Source organism: Bubalus bubalis, chromosome 4 (assembly GCF_019923935.1).
Source record: "Bubalus bubalis isolate 160015118507 breed Murrah chromosome 4, NDDB_SH_1, whole genome shotgun sequence".
NCBI classification, from domain to species: domain Eukaryota; kingdom Metazoa; phylum Chordata; class Mammalia; order Artiodactyla; family Bovidae; genus Bubalus; species Bubalus bubalis.
The window spans coordinates 79,891,137-79,908,755 of NC_059160.1; the positions used below are offsets into that span (position 1 = coordinate 79,891,137).

General features: G+C 45.5%; 1 protein-coding gene across 1 annotated transcript in view; it reads left to right on the forward strand.

Annotated features, from left to right (window-relative positions):
* Window positions 1–17,619, forward strand: part of MUC19 (mucin 19, oligomeric) — a 92,879-nt gene that overhangs the window by 56,260 nt on the left and 19,000 nt on the right. Inside the window, 12 exon segments of the mRNA XM_045165516.1 lie at window positions 6–8,678; window positions 10,955–11,005; window positions 11,541–11,594; window positions 11,983–12,030; window positions 12,275–12,328; window positions 12,476–12,526; window positions 13,066–13,113; window positions 13,351–13,404; window positions 13,573–13,626; window positions 14,448–14,501; window positions 14,648–14,701; window positions 15,673–15,726. Coding sequence (XP_045021451.1) covers window positions 6–8,678; window positions 10,955–11,005; window positions 11,541–11,594; window positions 11,983–12,030; window positions 12,275–12,328; window positions 12,476–12,526; window positions 13,066–13,113; window positions 13,351–13,404; window positions 13,573–13,626; window positions 14,448–14,501; window positions 14,648–14,701; window positions 15,673–15,726 — 9,249 coding nt within the window.

The following is a 17,619-nucleotide window of genomic DNA, read 5'->3' on the forward strand; positions in this document are numbered from 1 at the left end:
TGGAGGGTCAGAAACCATTCAACAACCTGGCGCAGGTTCAGAGCCCACCACCCTATCGCCTGGGGTTACAAGAACGACGGCTCTGAGAGGATCTGAGACCGGTGTACCTTCAACTGGAGTATCAGGCTCGCCTGGCTCAACACAAGGAGGATCTGCAGCAACTGGAAGAAGTGGTGCAGGTTCAGAGCCTACTGCCCCAGTCTCAGGAGAAACAAGGACCAGTGTAATAGCAGGAACCAACGTACCTCTCTCTGGAGCACCAGCGACCCCTGGATCATCAGCAGGCAGCTCGGAGGCAACTGGACCACGTGGTCCAGGTTCAGAGACAGCCTCCCCGTCGTCCGGAGCAGCAGGGACAAGTGCTATAGGATCTGGAACCAGCCTAGCGTCCTCTGGAGCACCTGTAACCCCTGAACCAACCCTCATAAGGACAGAAGCAAGTGCAAGACCTCCTGCAAGTTCAGAGTCAACCGTCACATTACCTGGAGCAACAGGGACTGAGGTTCTCAGACCTGGAACCAGCTTACCTGTATCTGGAGGAGCCGTGACCCCTGCGTCATCACCAGGAGGGTCATCAGCAACTGCCGGACCTGCTGTAGGTTCAGCAACAACTGTCCAGGGTTCTGGGGCAACGGGGACTGAGGTTCTAAGATCTGGAACCAGCTTACCTGTGTCCGGAGCAGCAGCGAGCCCTGGGTCATCACCAGGAGGGTCAAGAGCAACTGCGGTATCTAGTGAAGGCTCCCAGCCCACTGTCGCCTTATCTGGAGCAACAGGGACTAGTGCTGGACCATCGGGCACCCGTTTCTCCTCCTCTGGAATACCCGCAACACCTGGATCAACCACAGGAAGGGCAGCAGGAGCTGGGACCCCGGGTGTCGATTCCCAGCAAACTGCCGGATTGCCTGCAGCTGCAAGGACGACTGCTCTAGGATTAGGAACCAGCGTGCCTTCAGGTGGAACATCAGAAAGCCGTTCTTCAGTACCTGGAGGGTCAGAAACCATTCAACAACCTGGCGCAGGTTCAGAGCCCACCACCCTATCGCCTGGGGTTACAAGAACGACGGCTCTGAGAGGATCTGAGACCGGTGTACCTTCAACTGGAGTATCAGGCTCGCCTGGCTCAACACAAGGAGGATCTGCAGCAACTGGAAGAAGTGGTGCAGGTTCAGAGCCTACTGCCCCAGTCTCAGGAGAAACAAGGACCAGTGTAATAGCAGGAACCAACGTACCTCTCTCTGGAGCACCAGCGACCCCTGGATCATCAGCAGGCAGTTCGGAGGCAACTGGACCACGTGGTCCAGGTTCAGAGACAGCCTCCCCATCGTCCGGAGCAGCAGGGACAAGTGCTATAGGATCTGGAACCAGCCTAGCGTCCTCTGGAGCACCTGTAACCCCTGAACCAACCCTCATAAGGACAGAAGCAAGTGCAAGACCTCCTGCAAGTTCAGAGTCAACCGTCACATTACCTGGAGCAACAGGGACTGAGGTTCTCAGACCTGGAACCAGCTTACCTGTATCTGGAGGAGCCGTGACCCCTGCGTCATCACCAGGAGGGTCATCAGCAACTGCCGGACCTGCTGTAGGTTCAGCAACAACTGTCCAGGGTTCTGGGGCAACGGGGACTGAGGTTCTAAGATCTGGAACCAGCTTACCTGTGTCCGGAGCAGCAGCGAGCCCTGGGTCATCACCAGGAGGGTCAAGAGCAACTGCGGTATCTAGTGAAGGCTCCCAGCCCACTGTCGCCTTATCTGGAGCAACAGGGACTAGTGCTGGACCATCGGGCACCCGTTTCTCCTCCTCTGGAATACCCGCAACACCTGGATCAACCACAGGAAGGGCAGCAGGAGCTGGGACCCCGGGTGTCGATTCCCAGCAAACTGCCGGATTGCCTGCAGCTGCAAGGACGACTGCTCTAGGATTAGGAACCAGCGTGCCTTCAGGTGGAACATCAGAAAGCCGTTCTTCAGTACCTGGAGGGTCAGAAACCATTCAACAACCTGGCGCAGGTTCAGAGCCCACCACCCTATCGCCTGGGGTTACAAGAACGACGGCTCTGAGAGGATCTGAGACCGGTGTACCTTCAACTGGAGTATCAGGCTCGCCTGGCTCAACACAAGGAGGATCTGCAGCAACTGGAAGAAGTGGTGCAGGTTCAGAGCCTACTGCCCCAGTCTCAGGAGAAACAAGGACCAGTGTAATAGCAGGAACCAACGTACCTCTCTCTGGAGCACCAGCGACCCCTGGATCATCAGCAGGCAGCTCGGAGGCAACTGGACCACGTGGTCCAGGTTCAGAGACAGCCTCCCCGTCGTCCGGAGCAGCAGGGACAAGTGCTATAGGATCTGGAACCAGCCTAGCGTCCTCTGGAGCACCTGTAACCCCTGAACCAACCCTCATAAGGACAGAAGCAAGTGCAAGACCTCCTGCAAGTTCAGAGTCAACCGTCACATTACCTGGAGCAACAGGGACTGAGGTTCTCAGACCTGGAACCAGCTTACCTGTATCTGGAGGAGCCGTGACCCCTGCGTCATCACCAGGAGGGTCATCAGCAACTGCCGGACCTGCTGTAGGTTCAGCAACAACTGTCCAGGGTTCTGGGGCAACGGGGACTGAGGTTCTAAGATCTGGAACCAGCTTACCTGTGTCCGGAGCAGCAGCGAGCCCTGGGTCATCACCAGGAGGGTCAAGAGCAACTGCGGTATCTAGTGAAGGCTCCCAGCCCACTGTCGCCTTATCTGGAGCAACAGGGACTAGTGCTGGACCATCGGGCACCCGTTTCTCCTCCTCTGGAATACCCGCAACACCTGGATCAACCACAGGAAGGGCAGCAGGAGCTGGGACCCCGGGTGTCGATTCCCAGCAAACTGCCGGATTGCCTGCAGCTGCAAGGACGACTGCTCTAGGATTAGGAACCAGCGTGCCTTCAGGTGGAACATCAGAAAGCCGTTCTTCAGTACCTGGAGGGTCAGAAACCATTCAACAACCTGGCGCAGGTTCAGAGCCCACCACCCTATCGCCTGGGGTTACAAGAACGACGGCTCTGAGAGGATCTGAGACCGGTGTACCTTCAACTGGAGTATCAGGCTCGCCTGGCTCAACACAAGGAGGATCTGCAGCAACTGGAAGAAGTGGTGCAGGTTCAGAGCCTACTGCCCCAGTCTCAGGAGAAACAAGGACCAGTGTAATAGCAGGAACCAACGTACCTCTCTCTGGAGCACCAGCGACCCCTGGATCATCAGCAGGCAGCTCGGAGGCAACTGGACCACGTGGTCCAGGTTCAGAGACAGCCTCCCCGTCGTCCGGAGCAGCAGGGACAAGTGCTATAGGATCTGGAACCAGCCTAGCGTCCTCTGGAGCACCTGTAACCCCTGAACCAACCCTCATAAGGACAGAAGCAAGTGCAAGACCTCCTGCAAGTTCAGAGTCAACCGTCACATTACCTGGAGCAACAGGGACTGAGGTTCTCAGACCTGGAACCAGCTTACCTGTATCTGGAGGAGCCGTGACCCCTGCGTCATCACCAGGAGGGTCATCAGCAACTGCCGGACCTGCTGTAGGTTCAGCAACAACTGTCCAGGGTTCTGGGGCAACGGGGACTGAGGTTCTAAGATCTGGAACCAGCTTACCTGTGTCCGGAGCAGCAGCGAGCCCTGGGTCATCACCAGGAGGGTCAAGAGCAACTGCGGTATCTAGTGAAGGCTCCCAGCCCACTGTCGCCTTATCTGGAGCAACAGGGACTAGTGCTGGACCATCGGGCACCCGTTTCTCCTCCTCTGGAATACCCGCAACACCTGGATCAACCACAGGAAGGGCAGCAGGAGCTGGGACCCCGGGTGTCGATTCCCAGCAAACTGCCGGATTGCCTGCAGCTGCAAGGACGACTGCTCTAGGATTAGGAACCAGCGTGCCTTCAGGTGGAACATCAGAAAGCCGTTCTTCAGTACCTGGAGGGTCAGAAACCATTCAACAACCTGGCGCAGGTTCAGAGCCCACCACCCTATCGCCTGGGGTTACAAGAACGACGGCTCTGAGAGGATCTGAGACCGGTGTACCTTCAACTGGAGTATCAGGCTCGCCTGGCTCAACACAAGGAGGATCTGCAGCAACTGGAAGAAGTGGTGCAGGTTCAGAGCCTACTGCCCCAGTCTCAGGAGAAACAAGGACCAGTGTAATAGCAGGAACCAACGTACCTCTCTCTGGAGCACCAGCGACCCCTGGATCATCAGCAGGCAGCTCGGAGGCAACTGGACCACGTGGTCCAGGTTCAGAGACAGCCTCCCCGTCGTCCGGAGCAGCAGGGACAAGTGCTATAGGATCTGGAACCAGCCTAGCGTCCTCTGGAGCACCTGTAACCCCTGAACCAACCCTCATAAGGACAGAAGCAAGTGCAAGACCTCCTGCAAGTTCAGAGTCAACCGTCACATTACCTGGAGCAACAGGGACTGAGGTTCTCAGACCTGGAACCAGCTTACCTGTATCTGGAGGAGCCGTGACCCCTGCGTCATCACCAGGAGGGTCATCAGCAACTGCCGGACCTGCTGTAGGTTCAGCAACAACTGTCCAGGGTTCTGGGGCAACGGGGACTGAGGTTCTAAGATCTGGAACCAGCTTACCTGTGTCCGGAGCAGCAGCGAGCCCTGGGTCATCACCAGGAGGGTCAAGAGCAACTGCGGTATCTAGTGAAGGCTCCCAGCCCACTGTCGCCTTATCTGGAGCAACAGGGACTAGTGCTGGACCATCGGGCACCCGTTTCTCCTCCTCTGGAATACCCGCAACACCTGGATCAACCACAGGAAGGGCAGCAGGAGCTGGGACCCCGGGTGTCGATTCCCAGCAAACTGCCGGATTGCCTGCAGCTGCAAGGACGACTGCTCTAGGATTAGGAACCAGCGTGCCTTCAGGTGGAACATCAGAAAGCCGTTCTTCAGTACCTGGAGGGTCAGAAACCATTCAACAACCTGGCGCAGGTTCAGAGCCCACCACCCTATCGCCTGGGGTTACAAGAACGACGGCTCTGAGAGGATCTGAGACCGGTGTACCTTCAACTGGAGTATCAGGCTCGCCTGGCTCAACACAAGGAGGATCTGCAGCAACTGGAAGAAGTGGTGCAGGTTCAGAGCCTACTGCCCCAGTCTCAGGAGAAACAAGGACCAGTGTAATAGCAGGAACCAACGTACCTCTCTCTGGAGCACCAGCGACCCCTGGATCATCAGCAGGCAGCTCGGAGGCAACTGGACCACGTGGTCCAGGTTCAGAGACAGCCTCCCCGTCGTCCGGAGCAGCAGGGACAAGTGCTATAGGATCTGGAACCAGCCTAGCGTCCTCTGGAGCACCTGTAACCCCTGAACCAACCCTCATAAGGACAGAAGCAAGTGCAAGACCTCCTGCAAGTTCAGAGTCAACCGTCACATTACCTGGAGCAACAGGGACTGAGGTTCTCAGACCTGGAACCAGCTTACCTGTATCTGGAGGAGCCGTGACCCCTGCGTCATCACCAGGAGGGTCATCAGCAACTGCCGGACCTGCTGTAGGTTCAGCAACAACTGTCCAGGGTTCTGGGGCAACGGGGACTGAGGTTCTAAGATCTGGAACCAGCTTACCTGTGTCCGGAGCAGCAGCGAGCCCTGGGTCATCACCAGGAGGGTCAAGAGCAACTGCGGTATCTAGTGAAGGCTCCCAGCCCACTGTCGCCTTATCTGGAGCAACAGGGACTAGTGCTGGACCATCGGGCACCCGTTTCTCCTCCTCTGGAATACCCGCAACACCTGGATCAACCACAGGAAGGGCAGCAGGAGCTGGGACCCCGGGTGTCGATTCCCAGCAAACTGCCGGATTGCCTGCAGCTGCAAGGACGACTGCTCTAGGATTAGGAACCAGCGTGCCTTCAGGTGGAACATCAGAAAGCCGTTCTTCAGTACCTGGAGGGTCAGAAACCATTCAACAACCTGGCGCAGGTTCAGAGCCCACCACCCTATCGCCTGGGGTTACAAGAACGACGGCTCTGAGAGGATCTGAGACCGGTGTACCTTCAACTGGAGTATCAGGCTCGCCTGGCTCAACACAAGGAGGATCTGCAGCAACTGGAAGAAGTGGTGCAGGTTCAGAGCCTACTGCCCCAGTCTCAGGAGAAACAAGGACCAGTGTAATAGCAGGAACCAACGTACCTCTCTCTGGAGCACCAGCGACCCCTGGATCATCAGCAGGCAGTTCGGAGGCAACTGGACCACGTGGTCCAGGTTCAGAGACAGCCTCCCCATCGTCCGGAGCAGCAGGGACAAGTGCTATAGGATCTGGAACCAGCCTAGCGTCCTCTGGAGCACCTGTAACCCCTGAACCAACCCTCATAAGGACAGAAGCAAGTGCAAGACCTCCTGCAAGTTCAGAGTCAACCGTCACATTACCTGGAGCAACAGGGACTGAGGTTCTCAGACCTGGAACCAGCTTACCTGTATCTGGAGGAGCCGTGACCCCTGCGTCATCACCAGGAGGGTCATCAGCAACTGCCGGACCTGCTGTAGGTTCAGCAACAACTGTCCACGTTTCTGGGGCCACTTGGACTCATGATAAAGGATCAAATACATATGCGTCAGCAGATGAAAACTTAGAGACCACTGGAGCAACATCTGGCCTTACCTTTACTTCTCCGACGTCTATTGTCAGTTCAGCAACAAGTGCAGCGTCGTCTGCAGTTACAGGAGCAACAGTAACTTATGATGTAGTTTCTGGGACAACTGGATCATCATCTGGAGGATCAAAGACAATTGTTATAGGATCAGCATCAAGTGTATCATCTGCTGAACAAATAGCGCCTTCTGGGTCAACAGATGGACTAGGAGGAACAACTAGAGTCTCTGATGTAGATGCCAAGACAATCAGACCATCATACGGAGCATTAGGATCAAGTCGATCATCCCTTGTTGAAATTGGAACCGCTAGCACTTCACCTGAATTTACAGTAACCAATAGATTCTCTGTTGTTCATTTACGGACAACTAGGCCATCATCTGGAGAATCAGGGACAACTCTTACTGAGTCTAGTTCTAGTGCATCATCAAGTGAAGGATCAGGGACAACTGGATCAATAGCTGGACTAACGAGAACAACTAGAATCTCACTTGTAGGTTCAGGGACAACTGAACCATTATCTGGAGAAACAGAAACCACTGTTACTGAATCTAGGAATAATGGATCACTAGGTGAAGGATCAGGGACAACTGGATCAAAAGCTGGACTGAGAAGAACCACTAGAATCTCTGTAGTAGGCTCAGGAACAACTAGACCATCATCTGGAGAAACAAGGGCCACTGTTATTGAATCAATAACACATAGAACTTCAGCTGAAGGATCACGAACAACTGGATCAGCAGGTGGACTGATAATAGCTACTAGAATATCTAGTGCTGATTTACAAACACTTGGTCCATTATCTGGAGAAACAACGACCACTGTTATAGGATCAGGAACAAGTGGAAAATCAGGTGAAGTATCAGGGTTAACTCGATCACCTGCTGAACTGACTACAACAACTAGCATTTCTCATGTAGCTTCAGGAACAAGTGCACCATCATCTGGAATGAGAAGGACAACTGTAACATCTGGTGTAGCTTCAAGGACAAGTGGACTATTGTCTGGAAAAAAAGGGACCAGTGTTACTGAAACAAGAACCAGTGGATCATCAATTGAAGGATCACAGACAACTGGAACAGCAGATAGACTGACAATAACTACCAGAACATCTGTTGTAGTTTCAGGAACAGATGCACCATCATCTGGAACATCAGGGACGATTAGGTCATCAGTTGACCTGACTGGAACAACTAAAGTCTCTGTTGTAGGTGCAGGAACAATAGAACCATCAACTGTAGAATCATGGACAACTGAGCCCAGAGATTTAGATTCATCAACCACTGTATTTTCAGCTGGTGCTATAGGAACCACTAGACCTGGAGCATCAGGGGCAAGTAGACCATCTGTTGTGGGTTCAGAGACAGCTGGTCCATTATCTGCAAAAACAGAGACCACTGTTATAAGGTCAGGATCAAGTGGATCTTCACTTGAAGGAAGAGGGACATCTGGATCAACAGATGGGCTGACAGGAACTACTACAATCTCTTTTGTAGGCTTAGGAACCACTGGACCATCAGCCAGAGGATCAAGGCCAACTGGGAAAGGAGATATAAGATCATCAACTACTGTATTGTCAGTTGATGCTACAGGGAACATTAGATCTGGAGGATCAGGCACAACTGGACCATCTATTGTAGGTTCAGAGACAGTTGGACCATCATCTGGAGAAGCAGGGACCACTGTTACAGGATCAGGAACAAGTGGAAAATCAGCTGAAAGATTAGGGACAACTGTATCAACAGACGGATTGAGAAGAACCACTAGAATCTCTCTCGTAAGTTTAGGCACTACAGGACCGTCATCTGGGGTGATGCAGACAACACAAACATCTATTGTAGGTTTAGAGACAACTAGGTCATCAACTGGAGTATTAGCGACAACTAGCACCTCAGCTGAAGGTCTGAAGACAACTGGCCCATCACCTGGAGGATTATGGACAACTGGGACATCAGTTGAAGGGTCCGAGACAACTGGGTCATCAACTGGTAAAATCACAGGAGCCAGGAGAACAACTTGGGAGTCAGGAAGTGAAGTTGCCACATATGAAGGCAAGTCAATTTAGCCATATTTAAGCAATAATATTCACAGATGGTGCTGGTGGTAAAGAACCTACCTGCCAATGCAGGAGACATGAGATGTGGGTTTGATCCCTGGGTTGGTAAGATTCCCCTGGAGGAGGAAATGGCCACCCACTCCAGTATTCTTGTCTGGAGAATCCACATGGACAGAGGAGCCTGGCAGGCTACAGTCCATGGGGTTGCAAAGAGTTGGACATGACTGCTACTGGTAAGTAAGCAGGGGATGCCAGATGTGTTTTTGGACTTATTTTCATGCTCACTGGCTATTTAAAAATGCAAAAGTAATTAACCTCCAATTAAAATAAATAAATTTATATTAAAAATAATAAAATGCAAAATAATTAATAATTCCAATTAAACAATACAATGCTCTTAAATATACTGTATAATTTAAATATTTAAATAAGTATTGCTATCTCATTTTACTCATGAAGGACTTAGAAAAGATATTAAATAAGTTTGGTCCAAGTTCTACAGCAAATAAATAGTGAAGACAATATTTCTATCCATTGTTTGCTGACTCAAAGTCTGTTCTTTACCACAAGGGCATCTTCCACTAAGGCAAATATACAATGATCTTTAGTTATCCATTAATAATATTTACAAAGCTTAAATTTCCCCATTTCTAACTGTAAATAAGAACTAAAGCAGAAGATAATAAAAAGAGGTTTACAAATTTTAAAGTATTAACAAACTTTGGCATTTGCCATTCTGAAACTGCAAGATTTGGGACATTTTATTTATTAAAACTATAATATTATTATTTTACAAATCAAAATTTTATTTCTTAATTTCTTTTTTTATTTTAATTTTATTATTAGTATTATTTTTTACTTTACAATATTGTATTGGTTTTGACATACATCAACATGCATCTGCCACGGGTGTACATGTGTTCCCCATCCTGAATTATTACAACATTACACAAAATTCACAAATAACTTGTAAGGCAATTTTTTCCTAACAATAAATGGACTAAATTATTTACTCAAGGGTACAGTATGTTATCAAGTTTCCAGACTAGTAATATATCATGAGCATGTTGAGAAAAATGTCATTTCTTAGTTTGCAGGTTATCTAATAGAACCTAGGTTTTAGTAACTAAATTTTCTTATTTAAGAAATAGATTGTTTTATTCTTTATTTTTCTGTTTTAAAGATTTACTCTATGCTTATTCTAACTGCTATTACAAACTCTACTTATGTAAAATTATTTTACAAACTAATCACTAGAAAATAATTTGATTCAGACTATATGTATAATTATTATCTATTCAACCTATAGTTATGTTAATCTAAATGAATAACCATGCTTCAAATTATGTGTTGAACATCATACTAATAAATTAATTTCATAGTCACTAATGTGTGACTACTGGGCACAATATGTATTTTACCTTTTCTTTTTTTTTTTTTTTTTGCATTTTCCAAGTTCAAGATTTTAGCCTTTAACTGGAAGCAGAGAACTACATATGTGTAAACATTTTATATGGGAAAAGGGTTATGTTTCTGTTTTTAGTTTAATAATTTGTAACTCATAGATGATTTCTGAAAAGAGCATTTTGCAATTTCTCTTCCAAGAGGTCTTTCTCACCCTGAGTTGAATTTCTAAGATAATCTCAATGAAAATAACATATTCTTGTTTTTTAATAAAAATGTTATACATCATGGCAGTTGAAGCACTGAAATGGATTTTAAAAATAAAAATTCAAATATATTAACTAAAATATGAATTTAATCTTTCCTTTATTAGGCTCAGACAACACAATTCCACTGAAATTCATTGCAGATAAATTGAAATTAAAATGAAAAAATTATACTTTTTCACAATGTGCCTTGAAATAACATTTCACCTTATCAGAGTGCTAGAGTCAATGTGGTTTATTTTAAATATATGAATATCAAAATAACTCAAGTAATTGATGAGTAACATTTAGAAAGATGAACCCATCATCTGTCTTTTTCCTCCTCACTCTTTCCTTGCCTCCTTGCCTCTTTCCCTCCTTCCACACCAGGGAGTCCAGGTCTGGAAGTAAAACTGGTGAGGGTGACACAAAGTCTGCTTTCACTGTCAGTGGGATCAGTGAAAAAGGAGTACATAGGTGGGTCAGGAAAGGAAACGGTGGAAAGTAGTTGATGGTTCATTTCCTTTAGAATCAAAACTCTGCAGGAAACGTCTTCCAGTGCTACTTCAGTATTCACTGGGGAGATAATGCTGTGTTGATCTTTTAATTTTTCTCACTCTAGGTACTTCAGGAAAATTCTCCAAGGCAACAATATCTGGGAGTTCCCACACAGGTAGGTTAACAAGAAGGAACTCTTGATATTTAACCGCATAGTTCAGTTCAGTCGCGACTCTTTGTGACCCCATGAACCACAGCACGCCAGGCCTCCCTGTCCATCACAAACTGCCAGAGTCTACCCAAACCCATGTCCATTGAGTAGGTGATGCCATCCAACCATCTCATCCTCTGTCATCCCCTTCTCCTCCTGCCCTCAATCTTTCCCAGAATCAGGGTCTTTCAAATGAGTCAGCTCTTCGCATCAGGTGGCCAAAGTATTGGAGTTTCAGCTTCAGCATCAGTCCTTCCAAAGAACACCCAGGACTGATATGCTTTAGGATGGACTGGTTGGATGTCCTTGCAGTTCAAGGGACTCTTAAGAGTCTTCTCCAACACCACAGTTCAAAAGCATCAATTCTTCAGCACTCAGCTTTCTTTCTTTATTTAACCTCATAAGGTAGTTAGTAAACCCACTCATAAAATATCAGCATCATTCTTTTCCTATTATCCCAAATCCTCAGACCTCATCATTCATCATTTTATTTTCTCAGAGGCCACAACTTTAATAGTGAGCAACAGCACATCTGGAACTGGGCTCAGACCTGGTAAGAATGAGATTTTTGAAGTTTGGGTTTAGCATGAATTATGACTCTCCATAGACTATCCTATTGGGAGCTGTGATCTCTTACAGAGTAGCTTTCATTGTCTTTTAGATTTAACATGTTATGGAAGATCTTTCAATACCATCACCTAGCTTCTAACTGTTTAAAGATGGGCTGGTGTGTCTAATTGGTGTGAAGAGTTTTCCCTTGGGATGACATACACATCACTAGTATGTTAGGGGGAACCAAGGAATATTACATACCTGGGAAGAAGAGAAAGTGATGTCAACAGTCCTACCTATATAAAGATTTTATTTGCTTAAATAATCCATTATAATATTCAGTATTTTCCTTGGCACATTCAAATATTTTCCTGCCTTTCATCCCACAGAAGATAACACTGCAGTAGCAGGAGGCCAAACGACTGGGCGTGTGACAGGTGAACCTGGGGGAAAACCACCCTTCTTCCTGTCCTGGAATAAATGAGATGTTTGAGAAAGTTGCTTCAACTTGGGAATATTTTGATTGCTTTCTTAATCACATGGATAATAGATAAGTCATACAACTCTCACCTCATCAGGAAAGCCATGAGAGGACCCTTTGATATGGCATATTTCTCCTAGAGACAGGACTTTAGAAGACAAACACAAGTCACTGTGATGACTAGACCCTTTGTGTTTCAGGTACCACAAAGGTAATCCCTGGCACAACTGTTGCCCCTGGCAGTTCCAACACAGGTAATTCAACAAAATGGTAGGGAATCTTCCATGGGCCTAGCTATGTAGGGTTCCTCAAGTGTTGTCCTACATAAAAGAACTACCATATCTTTTCTATAATCCTTACATGGTTTCCAATCATCTCTCTTCCATTTCCCCCTCTTTCAGAGTCCACAACTTCCTTAGGAGAAAGTAGAACAAGAATTGGAAGAATCACAGGTGAGCACTACTGAATTACTAACTGTGCTTTCTATTAATAATATCTTCCCAGTAAAAAGGCTTGTTTGAAATATATAAAAACTATTTGAACTTCCATATTCAGTAGATGATGTCTTTTTATGACTTTCTGTTAGCCCTCACTATTTTCTATCTTGTCACTCTCAGAAGTTAGAACCTTCAGAGAAGTAAACATAACCAAATAAAGGAAATTGGCAGTCCTTGAGTTCTGCCTTTTCATAGGGCATTTGTTAATGGAAGGGCATTTGTATAAGGTTTACCCCAGAAGGAATGGGGTAAACCTTATACTGTTCTTAAGAGGGGAGTCCAGAAAGGATTCTCTTTTTGGACATTCAAGCTATTACCCTGGTGTAAGATGGAGGCAACATATTAATATTTCCATATAGTTACAACTAAGGAAGTAGAGCTGGTGGGAGCAACTTTGAAAGTTTATGCCTGTTAAATTTTGAATTTCAGATGTTATGAACTTGAATACAATTAAATGGATTTACTCAAATATTGTTTCTATTTCTTGTTATTAGGAGCCACCACTGGCACATCTGAGAGGTCAAGCCCTGGAAGTAAAACAGGTAAATATGGGAGAGGCCCAGAAACCTCTGATATTTAACTCTAAGAAGCAAATCATTTGGGACACAAGCCAATGTCTTTATTGGGCCCTGAATTTAAAAATGGAGAATGAACCTTGTTTTAACAGGATAACTCTAAGAAGACTCTTATATCTTCAAGTCCCAGACAGTCTTATGGGCCATTCTCAGGTTGGTAAATGCATCATTATTGGAATTCTCTGTTTCTCTCTTCTGCTTCAGGTAACACTGGTGCAATCTCTGGCACAACAGTTGCACCCGGAAGCTCTAACACAGGTAAAGTACTAACCTAACGGGGAGTATAAGGAACTTCAGTGATGGTTTGGCTTCTTCCTTCAACTCCTCCAAACCTTCCCTACCATACTCAATGGATACCACTCAGCTTTTCTGAGTTATACGCATCTTCAAAATTTAGCATTTTTCTCCTTTCTTTCTTTCACTTAGGGACTACAACTTCTTTTGGAAGTGGTGAAACCACCCAGGGTGAAATTAAAATAGGTGAGCACTAGCAACTAAACCAGAGAAGGCAATGGCACCCCACGCCAGTACTCTTGCATGGAAAATCCCATGGGTGGAGGAGCCTGGTAGGCTGCAGTCCATGGGGTCGCTAAGAGTCAGACACAACTGAGCGGACTTCACTTTCACTTTTCACTTTCATGTATTGGAGAAGGAAATGGCAACCCACTCCAATGTTCTTGCCTGGAGAATCCCAGGGATGGGGGAGCCTGGTGGGCTGCCATCTATGGGGTCACACAGAGTTGGACACGACTGAAGCAACTTAGCAGCAGCAGCAACAACAACTAAACAATTATTTTTCTCTTTATCTTAATCTAAATCATGTTGGCTATTATAAATTTAAGGGGAGTTTTGTTCTATTCTATCTGAATCTCATTTGGGGTACAAATTATTAGGATATTGGGCTTCCCTTATGGCTCTGCTGGTAAAGAATCTACCTGTAATGTGAGAGACCTGGGTTTGATCCCTGGGTTGGAAAGATTCCCTGGAGAAGATAAACGTTACTCCAGTATTCTGGCCTAGAGAATTTCGTGGACTGTATAGTTCATGGGGTCACAAAGAGTCGGATATGACTGAGCAACTTTCACTCACTTCACTTATTAGGATATTAACTGCCCTTCATTTTACCCCATGTGAATTGCCTTTTTGGGTATATGTGTAATAAAGTGGCATAATAGAGACCACACATGATGTATCACTTTAAAGCAATAAAGTTCCATATATTATTTGTTCTAAAGCAAATCCTAGTTTGAACCCTTAGTAAAAGGGAATCACAAATTGATTCTCTCCTCTTGTGATTTCAGTTACCATGGGGGTGACTACTGGTACAACTATTGCACCTGGAAGTTCCAACACAAGTGAGTCATGGAAAAGTTGAAGAAACTTGCCTATATTAACTTTAGAGACCTGATGTCTCCTATAGAGATATTACAGATAGTAATACTCTTATACATTTCCCTGAATTCCTGTATCCCATACCACTATTTTTCCTGTTTCTTCTCAGAGGCTACAACTCCTACAGAAGTCAGAACTACCACTGAAGTCAGAACAGCAACTGGTGAGCGGTTGGCTCTTTCTGCCTTTGGGTTCAACAGTTTTATATTTAAGTTTGTGTTAGATGATTGATGAGTAAGAAAACTGGCTGAGAAAGAGTTTCATATTCCATTTGAAGAGACAGTATATCAGGTGATTCAGATTTGGCTCTTCAGACTGAATTTCTCCATATGTCAGCTTTTCAGATGTAATTCTCTGAAGCTAAGAATGATGTGTTGTTCTCAATCCTTTATCCATCTTGCCATTGCAGGTGCTACTTCAGGATTAACTGCAGTTTCCAGGGCACCAGAAAATTCCACTCCTGTTTAGTATTATATGTTTAATTAATTCATCTTGGATTTCTCTTGCATGTAAAACCCATTCTTGTGGGTTTAGCCTCATGACTAAAGTCCCAACAAATCAAATTTTAAATATTTATACCCCTGAACATACACTGAGGAGTACCCACTGAAGCAACAGGAAACCAAATCACAGGAAATGAAATAAATGTGCAGAGGAAAATCACTTTTACCCAAGGCCTTAAACCATAGAGAAAGTTCTCTTCTGAGACTTTTGCATTTATTAGCTTGGGAAATGAAAGAGATACTGGGAAAACATGGTATTTGCTTCTCTTTGGCCAAAGAAGCCCCTTTACTGCCTTTAAGAATCATGTGAATTATCCATTTATGCTACTCTAAGGACACAAAAAATATTGTTACTATCTCTGTCTCTCAATTTCATAATCTATCATTCTCTCTCAACCTCATTTTCACTTCCAATTCAAATACCACTGGTATATCTTTTTTTTTTTTTTTTTACCATATTTGTTTCTGAAGATTTCAACACGAGTTAGTCAAAGTTACCAAAGAAAGCTCTCTATATGTATCTCAGGCAAAAGCCATCTTCTTTGGGGCCATTTCTTCTATTATTACAACACATTTTTCCAGATTTCAAAATTGTTTAAAATCATGTTAAATTTTTCTTTTTTACTCCTAGAAACTACCACTTCAAGACTCACTAGTGATGCCACTGGGAGTGGAATACAAACAGGTCAGTCATGCTATTGCATAAGTGTTGAGATTTAGTTGGTTATTTGTAGGGTTTTCTATAGAGAGGAGATGACAAAATTTTGCATTTAAAGACTTTCCTTGGAGAAGGAAATGGCAACCCACTCCAGTATTCTTGCCTGGAGAATACCAGGGACAGCAGAGCCTGGTGGGTTGCCGTCTATGGGGTCACACAGAGTCGGACACGACTGAAGCGACTTAGCAGCAGCAGAGCCAATTAAAACTGGTCATCTTAGTGTACTAGAATTTCCTGGACTAAAGATTTCATCAGGCTCATATTTATTAGAACATAGTTTTCTGACAGTAAATATCATCATGAAAACAAGAGTCTTTTTTTGAAGACAAGTAGATACTCTCTTACTCGTCTTCATTGTCACTACCATCACATAAGATGAAGTCACTGCTACCAACAAGTTTCCAACCCAGGTAAATTAAGGTGACTGAAATAACTTAAGGCATCCTTGGAGCCTCACATTGAGGTTTTTTGTTTAAAAAATGGAAATGATCAGGGAAGAAATATTTCCTCTATTCTATTAAAAAGCATAGTAGTATAAAACAGTTCAGAAAATTATTACAGCCCAGCATACTTATGAAATGCAACCCAGGTGATGAGAGAGAACTGCAAGAGCAGGTGCTGGGAGATTCTTTGGAACTTCTATATCTCAAAATCATAACAGAAATTTCCTGAAATAAGGAAAAAAGGAAATGATGCATCAATTTTATATTTTTACCATAATAATATTGTAATATAGATGTTAGCTATGACACAAAAATTTAAAACATGATTTCATGGGCAATGTTCAAGCTGGTTTTAGAAAACGCAGAGGAACCAGAGATCAAATTGCCAACATCCACTGGAAAAAGCAACATCATGGAAAAAGCAAGAGAGTTCCAGAAAAACATCTATTTCTGCTTTGTTGACTATGCCAAAGCCTTTGACTGTGTGGATCACAATAAACTGTGGAAAATTCTGAAAGAGATGGGAGTACCAGACCACCTGACTTGCCTCTTGAGAAACCTATAGGCAGGTCAGGAAGCAACAGTTAGAACTGGACATGGAACAACAGACTGGTTCCAAATAGGAAAAGGAGTACGTCAAGGCTGTATATTGTCACCTTGCTTATTTAACTTCTATGCAGAGTACATCGTGAGAAACGCTGGGCTGGAAGAAGCACAAGCTGGAATCAAGATTTCCAGGGAGAAATATCAATAACCTCAGATATGCAGATGACACCACCCTTATGGCAGAAAGTGAAGAGGAACTAAAAAGCCTCTTGATGAAAGTGAAAGAGGAGAGTGAAAAAGTTGGCTTAAAGCTCAACACTCAGAAAACGAAGATCATGGCATCCGGTCCCATCACTTCATGGGAAATAGATGGGGAAAGAGTGGAAACAGTGTCAGACTTTATTTTTTTGGGCTCCAAAATCACTGCAGATGGTGATTACGGCCATGAAATTAAAAGAGGCTTACTCCTTGGAAGGAAAGTTATGACCAACCTAGATAGCATCTTCAAAAGCAGAGACATTACTTTGCCAACAAAGGTCCATCTAGTCAAGGCTATGGTTTTTCCAGTGGTCATGTATGGATGTGAGAGTTGGACTGTGAAGAAGGCTGAGCATCGAAGAATTGATGCTTTTGAACTGTGGTGTTGGAGAAGACTCTTGAGAGTCCCTTGGACTGCAAGGAGATCCAACCAGTCCATTCTGAAGGAGATCAGCCCTGGGTGTTCATTGGAAGGAATGATGCTAAAGCTCAAACTCCAGTACTTTGGCTACCTCATGTGAAGAATTTACTCATTGGAAAAGACTCTGATGCTGGGAGGGATTGGGGGCAGGAGGAGAAGGGGATGACAGAGGATGAGATGGCCGTATGGCAT